We start from the raw sequence: 16120 nt of genomic DNA on the forward strand, positions 1-16120 counted from the left end.
GGGGTTTGGGAAGGGGGGGTATTTAGTACCCTAAATGTTTATGGTCCGCTGTCGGAACAATAAATATAATTTCGAAGACGAGCATCTTTTACCCTTCCCTCATGCCACACCCTAGCTTAACGGGATACAGTATCCCTGCTGAAAGAGAGAGATGATTGATAAATGGATTTCTCGGCCCGGAACTGAATTCTTTTGGATGGAACAACGAAGATCCTAAGCGTTACAAAATGGTTACCGATTGGTTATGAAATAGTGGAGAAAAAAAAGGGGGGGGACGGTTGTATACCGTTTTTGTTTCCAGCAACTGGAGCACAATATCGTTGTCGTAAGGGTGGTAAAATTCTATCAAAAGCAGATACTTACTTTACTTTACTTTATCCCTCCTCTTGTACCCCCAGGGCGTCGAGGGGAGAAGGAGCTTTCGGTCTCTAGCAAGATCTAAAGCTGATAGTAGATTCTAAAAATGCATAGTTGCTGCCTCTATAAATAATTCATTAATGGTCGGAATTGGGGTAGCACAGTTTCTCTGTACCGTCTCAGTCTTCTTCTGTCCGGATCTCCTTTGTTCTGCTATGAACTCCTGATCAAACAACAATTGACCGTTGAATGCATAGATGGTTGGTCCAGTAAAAGTAAATTTCGGACCCCCCACCCCCCTTACCATTCTCACAATAAGTCGAAAGCGTCTAAAACACTTGACGTCAAGAAGACACACACGTAGTCCCAGGGAAAGAGGGGAACCCGGGTCTGCGTGCTAGGTCAAGTAAGTTACGAAAAGAGGTTTAAAGTTTACTATTACTGTATGTTTTACTGTCGAAACAACGTATATTAATTGTGTATGTGTCTTGTAGAAAAATACGCCCCGCATGTCATACATCTGACAGCCTCCACAGTCCGCACAGCTCCGACCGTACCTGACTAGCAGAGTTTACAATTTGTGAGACATCGTGGGGGAAATCAGACAATTGTTTAAAAAAAGTGAAATCAAAGAAACCGTCATTTTAGATCAATGGGTCTTTTTTCTTTTTACTCAACACCCCACATATCTATTTAAAAACAGATTCTTCCATAGATTTTACCGAAAAAGTTTGGTGAAAAGCACCAAAAAAGTACATTTGCACTTTTCAAAGGGTCACCAAACTTTGGCGGCCAATTTTTCGTAAATATAACATCTAAAATCTGGCGACCTCCACTTATTCAGTTGCAAATATATTAACTTCTATTCCGTGTAGACATATATATTTGTCAAAAAGTGCGCACATGATGAATGTGCATGGTGTTAGTATGAATGCGTTTTTAATCTCCTATGTACGCCTTGGGCCAATGTTGTGTGGAAAGGCGGGATACAAATGCTCTTATTATATATATATATATATATATATATATATAGATATATAGATAGATAGATAGATAGATAGATAGATAGATATATATATATATAAATCACTAAAAGCAAGAAAATGGACAAGTTTTAAGATAACACCAATAACTTGTCATGGCTAAAAATCGACGAGCGCCTGTTTCCACCGTGTCGTAACACATTTATTTTTAACAAGATCGCCGTACGGAAATGAGCTGGTTTAAGGTTGCAATAACAACATTGAGCATCTTTTTAAACACCAATTAGTTCGTTTTGATCCTGTAAAATATTGAATGTTACCATTTGTTTTTAACCGTGCCAGGCCTGCGTTTTGGAAAAAGAATCTCTGTGGGTGTATTCCAGTAAAGTAAAGAGAGGAAATTATAATCATGTTATGCCTTGCTTTTTGTACCCCGAAAAGAATAATTAACACTGAAAGGTTGTTTTTTTTAATTGAAGATTTATATTTTACAGGATGTTGATTGCAAACGTGAACCCTGGATGCTTTTATATCTTGTATTTGGATCTTCTAATTAATCGTTTCAAAACACTTCAAAATATTGCATCCTGTTATGCAAATCGAAAATTGGTGAGCGCAATCTCAATGGGTTGAAAGAGATAAACTCGATATAATGAATTTCTCCGTATTTTGATAAAACTCGGATCTTTTGCATCTGTGGTGTAAAGGTTAGGCTGTTTGCTGTTAAGTTGCGCTAAAAGGTCTAAATTCGATCCTCACTTAGCGATTCTTTTATTGACTATCTCTGATGACTGCGAGGATGATGTATCCTACTCTGCCCTGGTTCGAGACAGGCAGCCTCCTAAATGATCTAAATCATGACGATGGGGATGTAAAGCATTTACTATAACGTAAAAAAAGCCTTGGAGTTAGGACCATTTCGAGAATTTGGAACGCCACTGAGCCCTATGAAAACCTCAAGGCTTCAGTGAAAAGACGAAAACTGAAGTGGTAGGGGTATGTCAAACGAACATCTGGACTGGCCAAGACTATCCTATGGGGACCAGCACAAGGAGGGAGACGAAGAGGCAGAACGAGAAAACGATGGGGAGACAACATTAAATCGTGGAATCGCTGTGACTGGAACATCATACTAGAACAAGTTGGAAACTGCGAGTATTGGAATAAACTGGTTGCATAATCTACAATGATGTCCTTATGGTTGTCAGACACATTAATCTTAGCGTACACAAAGCATTAGTATTAGGTGTATCGCTCGCTTGCAAATCATACTGTGACCCCCTAGGTCTGAATAAGTATTCTGTCACTAATTGATTTACCTCATCAAGTTGAAAACCTAATCCCTATCTATAGGGAAAAACGCATCAAAGACACATCTGGACTGGCCAAGACTATCCTACAGGAACCAGCACAAGGAGGGAGACGAAGAGGCAGAACGAGAAAACGATGGGGAGACAACATTAAATAGTGGAATCGCTGTGACTGGAACATCATTCTAGAGAAAGTTGAAAACTGCCAGTAGTGGAATAAACTGGTTGCAAAATCTACAATGATGCCCAAACGGTCTGACAGACTACGGAGTAGGTGAATGTGAAGATGAAGGGTGGACAATATTTTAAAGCTCCCACTATATGGTTACTTTTAAGGACAAGCGGGCTAAACCAGATTCCGGGGGTTTCCAGAAATCTTGACCTGCACCAAAGGTGGCCATTGCCCTACCTATAGGAGAAGTTTGGTTTCATTGGTGTGTATATTTTGATGTTGTTGTTGTTTGTTTTTTTACAAAACTCTCCTGGTCTTTTGAAGAAATTCAACAAGGGGCAAAAACTTTAACTTCGATTTTATCAAAACAGCATTTTTCGGGATAGGCTCCTTGTGTTTAAAAGCAACCATATATGATATGATATAATAATTATGATCAAACTCTTATCACGCCCACTCACATATGACCTTATGCAATTGCGAGCGTCGTAAAACACTCACCAAACCAACCAAAAACTTTTATACCGCTTCCTACTTCCTCGGTGATTGGTTGGTGAGTGCTCTGGTGTGGTTTGCTCCTTCTTTCCTATCAAACATCTCTCGTCTTTATCTCCCCTCCTTCTTTTTTGTGTTTATTACTCCCTTGTAACACCTCTAACCCTCGCACTTATATGACCTTAATATGTTGCAAGTGCTGTAAAACTCTTACTAAAACTAAAACTACTTCCTCAGACCCCTGGCTGCGGTGTGTGTGCCCGCATCGCCAGCTCCGGTCCCCTGTCTCCACCCAGACTGAGCAGTCACACGGGGACACTGCTCAGCCTACAAGGCGAGTGGGTCAGCACCAGGTGTGAGTCCAGGCAGTACGGCATGTTTCTCACCAGGTGAGCTCTACTTCTTTTTTGGCTGGTTTGTTTGTTTGTGTTTGGAGGGGGGGGCGGGGGTGAGGTTGATTTTCGGATTCCCCCCCCCCCCCTTTTGGTATGTAGTCTTTTGGGTTTTTTTATGATGATGAGGTGGGCATTTTGTTTGTTTTTCCTGTAACGTGTGGCGTCGGTGGCCTTGTGGTTAGGCTACCGGACTCGTTATCGTGAGGTTGCGGGTTCGGGGGTTCGAGCCGCGGGCCCGATTTTGTGTCCTTGGGAAAGGCACTTTACACGAATTTTCCTCTCTTCACCCAGGTGGGAATTGGTACCCAGCTATAGACAGTGAAAGATCTTGCAAGTTGGTTAGTGTTTCAGCGCTTAACCAGCTGCTTGCACTGCATGCTTCCCGGAAAGCTGAGAATGTTTCTGAGTGTTTTATGGTCTTCTGGGGAAATAATATTGTGTAAACCGCGTAGAGCTTGCTTTCGAGTAGGGACATGCGCTTACAAATGCTTTTTTATTATTATTATTATTATTATTATTATTATTATTATTATTATTATTATTATTATTATTATTATTATTATTATTATTATTATTATAATAATAATAATTATATTATCATTATTATTATTATTATTATTATTATTATTATTATTATTATTATTATTATTATTATTATTATTATTACTATTATAAAAGAATGCAGTGTGAGTCTTTGCCACGCAGTATGTTTCTCAACCATTGAGATCTTTCTTTAAAATCCCTTTTCTTCTTTGTTTATTTGTTTGTCTGTTTGTTTTATGTTTTTGCTCTGGGTCTTTTTTTCTTTTCCCCTTTGTCTGTTTCTTCTTTTCGCCGAACAAAGAGATTAATGGTGAATCATGACCGCTCTTGTCTGTTTAAGACCTAGCATTTAATAATATAATGATATAAAACATTTACATAGCGTATTTCTAAAAAAGTAGCTCAATGCGCTTTACATTGGAATACCCATTTTCAAAACCTTTTTGGCTACTTCCTTTCTTCTCATGCTGGTGATGATTTACATATTGCCTATAAGTTGTCTCCTTTAGCTTTGTTTTAAGATACTCATAGTCCACAGTCAAGGAAGGCGGGGATTGAACAGCAATAGGGATTTGTAATTTTGCTTGCTCAGCTTGAGGTGGAATCCGTACCTTTCGGAGAATTTTTTGGCTACTAATTTGCATATTCACCATAAAACGTGAGTAGATGTCTCAGAGGTTTTTTTTGCTCAGTTCCTTGTACCGTTTATTGATCCCTCGAGGCGACGAAAAGCAAGAAAAAAGAGTAGTAATTGTGAACCCTTGAGAGATTTATCTGTAAAGAACAAGTCGAAATGTATGGCTTTTTGTGCTGGAGGTTTGAACAAAAGTGCGCTCTTGTTCCACCCTTGTCATTTGTTTTGACTGAGATAGCAATAAAACTATGTACACAAGGAAATTAAATAAATCGACGTCGCGACAGTCTTGTTCGTAATCTATTTGTATACTAGCACCTGCTCTTATGGTCGTCAGACACACTAATCCTAGAGTACACAAAGCATTAGGTGTATCGCTCCATTGCCAATCATACTATGACCCCTTAGGTCTAAATCAATATTCTGTCACTAATTGATTTACCTCCTCCAGAGGAAAACCTAATCCCAACCAATATGGAAAAACACGTCTAAGACACAGGTAAACCCTTTGTTCTTAACTGGGTTATCAAAAGGACATTGCTGTTGTTTGTACTTCTGTACTTCCGATTGGGGGGGGGGGGGTGATATGTGTGTGTGTGTGTGTGTGTGTGTGTGTGTGTGTGTGTGTGTGTGTGTGTGTGTGTGTGTACTGTGTGTATGTGTTTGGATGTGTGTATGTGTTTGGATGTGTGTGTGTGTGTGTGTGTGTGTGTGTGTGTGTGTGTGTGTGTGTGTGTATGCGTGTGTGTCTGTCTGTCTGTGTGTCTGTCTGTGTGTATGTGTTTGTGTATGTGAGTGTGTTTGTGTGTGAGGGGATGGGTAATTATTAAAATCGAAGAACCTTCAAATACTTCAAAGCCCAGGACAATAAGCAGTTCTGCAAGATTAAGCTGCATAGCTATTGTTGTCTTTCTTTATTTTAACACTATTGTAACTAACTGTCTTGTGGCTGGCGGGTCGATCAGAACAATGCCTTTATTTAAAGACAAAAGCATCGCAACTTCCAGAATAGTTTAATTTTAATGAACATATTCTTGTAAAATGAACAAAGAATGCGTTTTCTTCCGTGCAGTGAAAGCTGGGAGAGAAAGGACTAGAATCTAGATACAAAAAGTGAGAAGGGTTTGTTCAAAGTCGGGAGACGAGTATACTCGACGGTCACTGAGGTCTGACCGCCGTTTAACACAGAGATCTTTGTGAGTGCCATGCACTCGGTCCCTTGACACAACAACGAGCTGGACGAACACCATTCGATGGACGTCAAAAGAGAGTCAAATCCCATTCCACTTCGAAAATGAAACCTCTTTACGACCTATTCCGTTGCCACAAGGGAGTTTGTTTTACGATGCATTTTACTAATAGACCCGTAAGGGTAACTGCCATTTTTGCTGATTGACTACGACACACGCGTGCTTGTCGAGGTGCCCTTCAGTTCAATGCCTTTGGGACTTTTTGATTCTCGTTGACTTTGACCTGGACGGAGAGCGTACTTTCCAGGTCCTTGTTTTGTTTTGTTTTTTAACGTCGTTTTTTTTGTTTTGGGGTTGTTGTTGTCTTTTTCGGGAGGTTGGGGGGGGGGGGGGGGTAAATGTCCAGCTGGTGCGCCACCATGTGACAATTAATGTAAGTGTTTTATAAGTACAGGGTGATCCCAAAAAAACTTTACAACTCTTTTTCTGAATACCTCGCGCAAAAATTGTTCTAGAATGCTGCAATTTGGAACAGACCTAATTCATTCAAAAGGAATTTGTTTTATATAAGATCCACGAAGAAGAAATATGTTTTGAAAACGGAAACAGCTAAAAGAAAAAAGCACCTAAAAACGCAAAGTTCACCAATGTTTGAAAAAAATCTCGTAAAGGAAGTCATGAAAAGATAAGTTGACCTTTTTCTTTATTTTCCCTTTGGCATTAGTTTTCCATCCCTGTGACAATTAAACAATAATTAATATCTTTTACAGTTTTAAAAACGTAATGATTTCATTCTGAAATTCCCAGAAGCAGTGCTCCACATTCATTCCTTTGGACTCGACACATTTTTAACGCGTCGTTCGAAATGTTCAAAGGCGCCCTAATACAAGGATCTGCTAAACCATGAGTTTTTAAAGCCACATACACTGTACATGTTCACCCAGAAGTGGCTTCTAGAGACAATAGAGTGGGGTGCCCAATAGACAGCATTTTCGGAGTTAACATGTCCCGCAGGATGAAAATGAGCTTTGCACTAAACCAAATGTCATCGGAGAAATGATCCCTCTTTACAAGACAATCCAGGAATCATGAACACATTGCCATACTTTGATCCATGCCATCTCGGCCTAGCAAAGATGAACATGGTATAGTCGTAGGTTAAGATCTGCCATGAGAATGCAGACTGTTGATGTGTAGGAAAGTCATAGCTGCAGATCGTCTACGGACAGACGTTTCATGGGACTTGGCTACTGAAATCTGCACTCTGGTTACGTTTAATGGGTTGCGCATGGTGCGTGTTCGACCTGAAGTGGTCATTTTTTAAAGAATTTTTTAGTTCTGATTCGCTATAGATCCAAACTGACGGAACTTCTCTACTCATGACGCCAAAGGTCTTGAGGGCACCTAAGCATTCTCTCCATGCCCTGCGCAGAACTTACGAAATGTCATGGATGGTGAGTTTGTGGAGAGGTAATGTTCAATACAAAAAGCTCTCTGCTATTTATTAATCGTAGCCAAGATCTCAGCAGGCAAACAAAATTTCGGAAAAAAAATATCTGCAGACTTCTGTTGACTTGTTAGATTGCTGTAGCTTGCAATATGGCGCGTTGTTGCAACTTTTAGTGGTAGGCCTAATGCAAACTGGTGCATCATGCTATGAAAATGGCGACAAGGTTAAAAATTAGATGTTTTTTAATGCGTTATATAGAGCAAAACCATTCAATGGACTTATCTAATATACATATCAGAAAAATTCCTTTTGGCTTCCAAACGTTTTGTTCAGATCTGAAACGCAAAACTTCAGTATGGAGAAAGATATTTACAAAACAAGTTGTAATTTATTTTTTTTTGGGATCACCCTGTAGGTGTTTTCATGTCTCCATAGACACAATTTAGATCACTTATTATGCACTTTCGAATTTGCCTGTCTGGGTCAACCCGGGCTGACAAGGACACAAAGTCGTAGCAGAAAGACAGAGATACTCAGTTACAATTCTCCTCACACGACATTCGACCTCGGGTCTACTGCAAGCGAGGATTAAGCGCTGAACCGCTACACCACAGACACCATTTGGCCCTTCTTTAAAAGAAAAAAATATAAAAAAGGACCCTACCGAAAAAAAAAGAAGAAGAAAACGGGAAACAGCTTCAGCAAGCAGTCAGTTCAGAAGGGAAGTGGAGTGGGAAATGAATTTCTCTCAAGCCGATACTTATTCGCAAAACCCGTGCTGGACTCGATGTCTTTGATGTAGATCTAACAGTTTGCTCGTTGGCCGTCGCACGAAGAAGACGGGAGATCCATTCCCCAGAAGGACACTTTTTTTTCGAATATCTCCAGCAGGAATGTTTTATACAACTCGACAATGGTTGGTCTCGATGGCAACCTGCCTCCCAAATGATCTGGATTATACCAAGGGGGCGGTGTGTAACAAATATGATATAAAAGACACGAATCAGTGAAAAAGACAACAAACAAAAAAGACAGTCGTGGTATCTGCAAGTTCGAGTATCTGAGTTCAAGAATGCACTCTACAAAATAGTTCACGGTCTAGGAGAATTGTTGTAGACAAACTGCACTATAACATAAGCCAAGGAGTGTCCACCGGTGCTGACAAAAAACATGTTTGCGGCATTTGATATTAGCAAAAGTGACGTTTTGCTCGTCATGTGGATGCCAAAGGTACATCGCTTTGCAACGAAGTCTTTATAGAGATCAACGAGCGACGTTCATGATAATGTACAGTCCGACCTGACCATCAATGATTTATATATTGTGGCACCAGCCACCCATGTCCAGGTGCTGTTTTAGCCTCATTATAATGTACAGTCTGGGATACTATAATACAAGTCATTGGTATGATGTTGCACTTGCAGCACAAAAGATTGCTTATTAGCATTACGAACTCACATTTTTAAAAAGAATCAAATAGTGAATATTGTTAGTTGCTTATAGCCTGAAATATAATTATATGTGGATGTTGGGGTTTTTTTTGCACCCCTCCCCCCCCCCCCCAAACCACACACACACACACACACACACACACACACAACACAAAACGGCAACAACAACAAAGAAACAAAGAAATAGAACCAAAAACAAAACAAAGCAAAACACAGTAAAGTATTTTTGGCTCCTGGTCCTACGTTATGTATTTATTGTTCGTGCCCATAAAATGTTTCTGCTTTAAGTGCTTTCAGAGGCTCTTTTAACACTTATGAGGATTTCAACGCAAGCTGCGCGTCGTTGGTGACAGAAACTATTAAATCGTCGGTAATGGGTTGATGTCGATTGATGTGAATTCATCGTGTCTGCTGAAAAGGCAATTTGTCCAAGTTTGTAGTCCCGTACCCGATTTAGTGGACTTGAAAACATGAAATCAAGGTTTTAGATCGATCGCAGTGACGTGTGAGGTGTTACAGAATCGTTTCAAGCAATGTGCCAAACAAGCACTGAAATCTGCGCATCCGAAATGGGGGGGGGCAGGGAGAGCTTAGGCTTAGTCTGTTATGGTTTTAGAATTTCCACCAGTGCACTTCGCCGGAGTTGTAGACGGTACAGTCATCTACGATAGAGCCGACCCTGATGGGTGGAGTTTCAAGCCCTGAAAGGTTTTAATTATTTTGTTTAATGCATGTATATTTACACACTCATCAACATAATTTAGATCATTTGGGAGGCTGGCTTCAGACCCTGCCTGTCAGGGCCAACCCAATACTCAATCAAAATTCTCCCCACTGGGAATCAAATTCGGGTCTCCTGTGTGCTACACCACAGAGGCTGGTGGCCGCAAGATTGCTTGCCAACTTTCCACGTCACACCAAATCGAAGAAGGGAACCAGGGTCGCCAGCACTGCAGCCCAGCGTGATATATTATGTTTGCTACACAACCCCCCATCCCTCCCTTTTCCTGCCAGATATCAGAACCGGGGGACAGGGTGTCAGTGGAGATATTATAAATCCCCGTAATATATCTCCTGACGCTGAGTGATATTTCGAAACAAAATATAGACAGATTACTTTGTACGAGTTCAATTCCTTTAAAGATTGTTACAATTCCTTGAACAAAATATAGCCGCACCTCCCCCCCCCCCCCCCCCCCACGTCCCCTGGGGGTTTTTTGGTGTTTTTTTTTTTGGGGGGGGGGGGATGCTACTGACTCTTCTTCCCTTAGGCAACAAACCAGGTTTACTGAAATGATACACTATAAAAATCATGCCAATTTTGAGACTCAGAAATACTCCTTAAGGGCAAAGAACTTCATGTGTTTCAGTTTCTCAAGAGCTTCCAAGCCCACAAACGACCGCATATCAAAGCTACTCAGAAAAAAAGACTTTATTCATAACAGATGGTAGTTTTACTCACAATAGTGTTGTCATTTATTTCTTAAACTTATCTTATGCCCCCCATTCATATTTTATATCCTGCAAATGGTTGACCAGTTTTGGAGAATAAGAGGGTTGTTGGTGTTTACTACTTCTATTTCTCTTTACAGTATTACTTTCCTATCTATTTCTTTGTGCAGATTAACCGCTATTCAGATCACTTGTGGAAAACAGAAATGAACTTGTTTTGATAAATACGCAAACGTTTTACATCCTCGTCTTCACTAGTTAGATCATGGGCCTCGATCTTGCCTGTCTGGGTCAACCTGGGCTGAAAGAGACCCAACGTCCCGTCAGCAAGATCGAGATACTCGATAGAAATTTTCACAACTCGGGAATCACATATTGGGTTCTTCTGTGTTCGATCGCGAAGCGCCTACCCTCTTCACCTCAGACTCCGGTAACTTAACATGTAGTCAGAACACCTTGTCCAAACCCTAATTAAAGGTATATTACATGACTTAATGTTGCCCTTATATTATATATAAACCCAGTTTTTCTGAAAAATGCATGTTTTGGAGGGTTTGTTACATCTCTTATCAATTCCTTTTCGAACCGTGTTTAGGCCCTCTGATTTGATAAAGTTTGGTTTCAATGTCTCTTTCAATTCCGTAAGGGATTCTTAAAAGGCCGGGTGTTTGGATTAAATATCGTTGTTCGATAGGAACAGATCGAAAAGGTCGCTAGATTTGAAAACATCTGAAATCTCAAGTTTTAGAACAGCTCTCTCAAGAGTTGAATCGAACCCATCCGAGCTGTAGCCCAACATGATACGAATTGAGTGTCTCGTGCCCCCGACTTTTGGTCCACCCTTAGCTCGATAATATAATTAATTATACGTATTTTAGACTGGCGTATGGCTTTATCAAGTTTAAGTAACGTCTTTTACCTGCTACGGTAAAACTTCTGTCTTTTATAACATAGACGACGTATGGGCTTGTTTCATTTCCAACACGGTATTCAGTTTGAAAAGCAAAGAGTCTTTAAATTGTTCTAATTTCCTTCCTTTTTTGTCTTTAGATGGTTAGGTTTTCTCCCGGACGGAGTGTCATGGCAAGGCCAGTACGACTACTACCACGACTCGCTGTGCCACAAACCCTCGTTTTCTCTGGACGCAAAGGGCAGCTACGCCGGGGGGACTTCCTCACATCTGGTGCAGGGAGCGAAGGATTTTAGCTTCCGGGTGACCCGCCTAAAGGTCACGCCCCACGACTCGGCCACGGCGGACTCCATGAACCACTACAGCGGGAAGGGGTGCGGGAGGGCGCACGAGTGGAAAGTTGGACAGGAACAGGATGTAACATGGACAGGCGGGTGCGTCACTCTGGGGATTCGGCTACCAAATATGGAGCGTGACATCATGAAAATGGAGATGGTACATCGGAAGCTATTGCTGTATGTAGGTCAACGACTAGTGGACAAAAAGCCGGGGACTGGTTATCAGCACGAGAGGCCCACGGCGTTTCAGGAGCCGATGGTCAAATGTGATCAGGTGGACCTGGACATGAGTATCAACACCGCTCCTGGGGGCCACTCCTGGGTGGGCGGGATTGCCCTGCCTCTGTCTGCGGGACCCGTGGGGGACGACACGAAAGGGCCGAAAAACGGAGCGACTTCAGCACACCTCTACCAAACACCATTTCAATGTTTCATTGTGATGAGTCTGTATTTATTGTACAGTATGAACTGATTCTTCGCTGTTGTTTTCATTGTTGTTGGTGGAGTTGTTGTTTCATGTCGTTGTGGTCATTTTTGTGATGTTGTTGCTGCTGCCGCTGCTGTCATCATTAGATCTCTTTTCAGTGAATTCATGTGTGCATTTGTATTGAATGTGTACATTCGCCCCCTCAAACCTTTTGTTTGGAAAATTGGTATTGTATTATTGACATGAAGCTGTACTATAATGAAATGACAGGAGGTCAATGAAACGACACTGCCGTTTACTTGTTATCCTTTCAAGCAATATGATAGAAACAAATTAAAGTGAAGCGTGTTTTAAAACTCAGACTTTGCAAACGACGGAGCTCAGTGGAGTAGAATCGAACAATTGCTACAGAAGCAGATGGCTAAATGACACTTAAGACGGATAGCAATCTAAATAATAATATGTTTTTATCGTTAGGATTGATTTGTTCATGTGACAACTTCTTAAGCAACTCCATATAGCGGCACTTTCTAAATCCACTTGAAATGAGCTTAAATAGAGCGTGTTGTGGGAGCAGATCTGGGTAGCGTGCTGCTTGAATAAAGAGTAGGCATGTCATATGGTTTTTAAACTGATTTTTGTATAAAGTCTTTTTAACTGAGCTGGTTGTAGCGTAGAATATAAGAGGTCGATATAGTTAGATGTTCTTTTTACCAGCTGAATCAAGCTACTTTGTCATTATGAAGGGTTCATCGATAAATGGAAGACAACAGTAATACGACAGTATTTAGGGGGCAATTCAACTACGCCCCCTCCCCAAACTAACCCCGTTTCCAATTAATGTGTCTCATTTTTTTGTGTTTGCATTGTCAAAATTCATATGTCAACATGATTACTCACATTTTTTTCTACAGGGGAATTCTTCCCAAACACACGGTCAGGCGTTTCCGAAATGTGACTAGAAGAGCATATTATTATACACAATGTAAAATGAAACCTAGCTGTTCTGGTTATCAGTAATTTCTTCTGTAACGTTTAACATAGAATTAAGCGTCTCGTGACGTCCTCGGCTACTGTCTGGGTGTGCATTAGTTAATTGGTTCAGTTCAGAGAATAGCGGCATAGTTGCTTTCGAAACCATGATTAAATTCTTCTACTGGAGTGAAAATAAAGTCCCCCCCCCCCCACCCCACTTGGCATTTTTGTTGTTGCTTTTATTCTGGCACTACATTGAGTCCGAAATGTTTCTGGATGTCCTTTTCTACTGCCTATGTTACAATCTCATTTATGTTGCTGAAAAGGTCTGCAGACAGAGTAAAGAAGTGACTGTGCCAGTGTATGCGTTTGCTCAGTAGCAAATTTTGTTAGCCACAAACACAGAACATTTTTTTTCCTCATTGTTCACCAGTTTGAAGTTTCTAAAACACACTTTAGATTAGTAAAATAAATTCAAAACATTTCCTATCAGGTTAAAAACATTTTTGTTACGTGCAATATTCTAAATTTTGTAAATAATATATTGACTTATTACACACTGCACTCTAACCCATTCAAAGATAACTTTATAGACGTTTGATTACGGAACGACTTACCGGAATAGTTTTGCAAATTATGTATACTCTGCACTGTGACGTGTCTATGACTATTTTCTCAATTCATTAAGTAACAGTGGCTGTATAATTAATTCAATATCACAATGATTAATGTGAAACTGTTCCCGTTGTGAGCCAAGAGTATGAAACATTTCTAGTGCCCATGCAAATATTTTTAAGCGGAAATCATATCAATACATCATATTTTTTTCACAAATATATCCTGAAAGTAATAATGTCTCTTCGTGATTCATTGTAGTTCCGGTTTTACTCTTCAAAGAGCACATGCTTTAGCAATAGTTTCATTGTTTCCTTTTACCATCCTAGTAAAGCCTCTTTAAATGCATGGAAGGAGTTGATGAGTAATGTGATCTCAAGCAATACATTCTTATATGTTTTTTTGTTTTCTTTTGCAAATTGTGAAAATGGTAATATGTATAGGATGTACACCCTGTATTTTGCTATTATTGATTACACTATAATCTTGCTTTGCTTAGAACAATGTTTATCAATAATAGCGTCACCTGTGTTGGTTCGTCGCATGCAACTTTACATTTCTCTTCATAGGCTCAGACAACAAATACCAAGCTGAAATGATAAAAGACAAATATTTTGAAAAAAAATTTCTACACCACAATATCCATGCGACTATCAAGTCACCTGTGCCAAATTTCCTTTCGAGCTCACAGATCTCGATATGCTCTGAAAGTTGCAAAAAAGTCTTCTTTTTATTGCAATAGTTTTCTTAACAACACAATTATTTTTTGTGACACTTAACTTAAATTTTACCAAATAAAATGCCAAAGTGTTTTTTCAGCTCAGCCTTTGCCTCGCGCATTGTAGGTGTTATTCAAATAGGCATGGCTTCTTTGATTTGAGGGGTATTAGGGGGGCTCGAAACGCATCGGCTCCGGAATTAATCTTTAAAGTAAATATGCCACATTTTGTACATGTGGCAAAAGTAAGCTATTTGACATTTCTCAAGATAAAAAATTCAATACGAGGATGTCCACCAGCATATAAAGATGCCAAAATCAAAAGCACCTCTAACTAATGGTTTCAGCCAAAAAGATCTATGCCAACTGTTTTGGCTGTGGTTTTGCTGCGATCATGGATGATATTACTTGGAGAGTTCCTGCAGCCTTCTGTAGCTCTTTGCTTCAGCGAGTTCTGCATTTCTGTATTTAGAAACATTGTTTTGGCCAAGATTCTTGTCTATACAACTTTGGTAAGCCACACAATGGAATTGAAAGGCGTATGGGTTGTATTGTAAAGCTCTTTGACGTTGAAAACTAAAAATGTAAACTTCAGTTTCTGTGGATATCTCTGTGAAGCTTTCTTCACTGGGATACTTATCCCGCTCATCCCAGGTGCCCCTGACAAACAGGGTCGGAACACACCATCTCCTCAGTAATCTAAATTATGTCGGTGGGGGCGTAAAACATTTGAATTAACAATCTGTCAGGAGACGCGAAGCATCGCATTCTTCTTGCTTTATTAACAACGCAATCTGGACTCCTTTTGCTCATTACTGGCTTACCGAGAGAAGTTAGGCAATCGTGTCTGCCTCTTTAATTGCATGTTAATGTGTGTGCGTGAGTGTGTGTGTGTGTTTGTGCGCGCACGAGCGTGTGTGTGTGTGTGTGTGTGTGTGTGTGTGTGTGTGTGTGTGTGTGTGTGTGTTGTGTTTATGGATGGATGGATGGATGGATGGATGGATGGATGGATGGATGGGTAAATGGATGGATGAAAGAATGAATAGACGTACATGTCTGTTTTTTTGTAACGTCTGACGCACGCTTACACAAGTTAGGATGGAATGATGAAAACACGGCCAGCAGACAAATAAACAGACGAAAGGAACATTTGAAAACGGAGATTGCTGTACAGAGGCATGTGTATGCATACCATATGTTTTACTGCTGTTGTTGTTTTTTTCTTTCTACGTCTTAGATTGTAATTTAAATTCATTTGTCCCTCAAATGTTCCCTTACATCTTTATATCTTGTTTGTTTTATTTCACTCGTTTGTTTTATTACTCGTTTGTTAACATATTTATCACTTGAAGGATCTTGCTTTTTCAGCGCGCCCTTATTACAACGTGCTTGACAAATTTGTATGGAGATAATTACGTTTCAGGGGACGGCATCTTCCTCGACGTAAATAATGCTCTTCACCGTTACATGATCTTTCCTGAAGGAAGTAAGAAAAAAATACGGAGGGTTTTTTTTCACCTTTCGATGTGAACGAAGGAGAAGCTATGGGAGGGCCCATAATTGCATTACTTGCGCTCCGTGTTCGGAAAATTTGTGCTCATGAAAAACGGATGTCTGTTGACATTGCCACGTCCTACTTTTTGGGCACATTTTTGGGTTCTGTTTTCACTTTTTTTACAGCCTTGATCCTTGTCTAATTAATCCC

The 16120-nt window shown here is 40.2% G+C and overlaps 1 protein-coding gene across 1 annotated transcript in view; it reads left to right on the forward strand.

Annotated features, from left to right (window-relative positions):
• Positions 1-14515, forward strand: part of LOC101857079 (protein APCDD1) — a gene marked incomplete at its 5' end in the record, with an annotated part of 47005 nt that extends 32490 nt beyond the window's left edge. Inside the window, 2 exon segments of the mRNA XM_013086263.2 lie at positions 3555-3706; positions 11483-14515. Of these exon segments, the coding sequence (XP_012941717.1) occupies positions 3555-3706; positions 11483-12152 (822 nt within the window).
• Positions 14516-16120: the final 1605 nt, after the last annotated feature.

This window comes from Aplysia californica, unplaced genomic scaffold (genome assembly GCF_000002075.1).
Source record: "Aplysia californica isolate F4 #8 unplaced genomic scaffold, AplCal3.0 scaffold00018, whole genome shotgun sequence".
NCBI classification, from domain to species: Eukaryota; Metazoa; Mollusca; class Gastropoda; order Aplysiida; family Aplysiidae; genus Aplysia; species Aplysia californica.